Below are 1715 nucleotides of genomic sequence, written 5' to 3' on the forward strand. Positions count from 1 at the left end.
CCCCCGTGGGGTCCTCCCCGGGCTGCAGGGGGGATCTGCTCCCCCGTGGACCTCCCCGGGCTGCAGGGGGGATCTGCTCCCCCGTGGGGTCCTCCCTGGGCTGCAGGTGGGGATCTGCTCCCCCATGGACCTCCCTGGGCTGCAGGGGGGATCTGCTCCCCCGTGGGGACCTCCCCGGGCTGCAGGGGGGATCTGCTCCCCCGTGGACCTCCCCGGGCTGCAGGGGCACAGCCTGCCCCACCATGGGCTGCCCCAGGGGCTGGGGGGGAATCTCTGCTCCGGCGCCTGGAGCTCCTCCTGCCCTCCTTCTTCACTGCCCTTGGTGTCTGCAGGGCTGTTTTCTCCCCCATCCCCGACTTCTCTCTCCGGCTACTGAGCCGCAGCAGGTTTTTTTCTTCAATATGTTATCCCAGAGGCGCTTCCACCATCGCTGATTGGCTTGGCCTTGGCCAGCAGTGGACACTGGGAAAACTTCTAGCAGCTTCTCCCCGAAGGCACCTCTGTAGACCCCCCAACCCCCGTAGCCCCCCACTACCACGACCTTGCCACACAACCCCAATACAACGGTCGAGGCCCTGGAGGGCCCCGGCGTGGCTCCGCAGTTAATTTTGCCGGCGGATCGCGTTCCGCTTTGAGCGGACGCTGCCCTGTGCTTGTCCCGGGGCGCCTGCGGGTGCGAGAGTGACTGGACGGTGATTTAATTGGGCTCAAATTCTCCTTTTCAGCCTCGGCGCGCAGTCAGCGGTTTGAGGAAGCTCACTTCACCTTTGCCTTAACCCCCCAGCAAGTGCAACAGATCCTCGCCTCCCGGTAAGCGAAACGCCGTGCGAGTGCGCGGGGCTTCCCCGCCGCCGCTCCGCGTTCTTCCTCCGCACAACGGGGAGCAGGGCCAGGGGGGAAAGCAAAAAAAACCAGGCAGGGTTTGGCTGATGAGGAGGTCGGGGGCAGTCAGAGCAGGAGGCCGAGCTGAATCTTAAGTGAATCCCATTTCTCTTCCCCGGGGCAGTGGGTGAGGGTAAAATGGGGCGCTGGGCGTAAAAGGGGCGTCTTGTGATGTCAGCGGTGCCGTGCTGCCCCTGAGGAGCTGCCCGAGAGCCCCCAGAGTGGTGTTACTGTATGGAAATGTGGCCGTCGGGATAAAAACCCGTGAGTTCATCCCGAAATTCAGGACAGCCCCCCACCCGTGCCTGCAGACACGCTCATTCGTGTGCGCTGGCGAGCCCGTACTTGGCACCGTGTTCTTAAATCTCCGCGGGATCCCTGAGGTTGATTTTTCTCCTTTCCCCCCTCCCCGTGCTCTCCTCTGTTCGGGCTCTTTATGTCCATGTTTGGGAACTTTGCCTGCTGGTTCGGACAGGAATTACCTGGCTTCGCGATTCGGCCGCGCTGGATTTCTTCATCGCATGTCTCGATACCGACGTCGCTTAACGAAAGCGCGCGCTGCCGTCGCCGCAGCTCTCCGTGAGGCGCTGCTGCAGGCCTAAGCCCCCCTTTTCTGTTGCAGAGACATCCTACCGGGTGCCAAATGCGATTACACCGTACAGGTGCAATTAAGGTAAGGTGACGTCTTGTCTTGATGAACCCATTAAGCTCGCGCACGGGCGTTAATTCATCCCTGACCTCGGCGAAGCGCGCTTCGAGCGCTCGATGCGGTTTGGGATTGCGCCTCGGATTGCTCAGAGGCTGTTGGAAATCTCCAGCGCTGCCTTCCCCGG

At 62.3% G+C, this 1715-nt stretch overlaps 1 protein-coding gene across 1 annotated transcript in view; it reads left to right on the forward strand.

The window, feature by feature from the left end:
- The window catches only part of LOC104133356 (E3 SUMO-protein ligase PIAS3), a 16948-nt gene that overhangs the window by 7386 nt on the left and 7847 nt on the right, over positions 1 to 1715 (forward strand). Inside the window, exons 3-4 of the mRNA XM_035902118.1 lie at positions 726 to 810; positions 1505 to 1555. Coding sequence (XP_035758011.1) covers positions 726 to 810; positions 1505 to 1555 — 136 coding nt within the window. The remainder of the gene's footprint in view (positions 1 to 725; positions 811 to 1504; positions 1556 to 1715) is intronic.

The sequence above is a fragment of the Egretta garzetta genome, unplaced genomic scaffold (assembly GCF_000687185.1).
Source record: "Egretta garzetta isolate BGI_Z169 unplaced genomic scaffold, ASM68718v1 scaffold359, whole genome shotgun sequence".
NCBI lineage: Eukaryota > Metazoa > Chordata > Aves > Pelecaniformes > Ardeidae > Egretta > Egretta garzetta.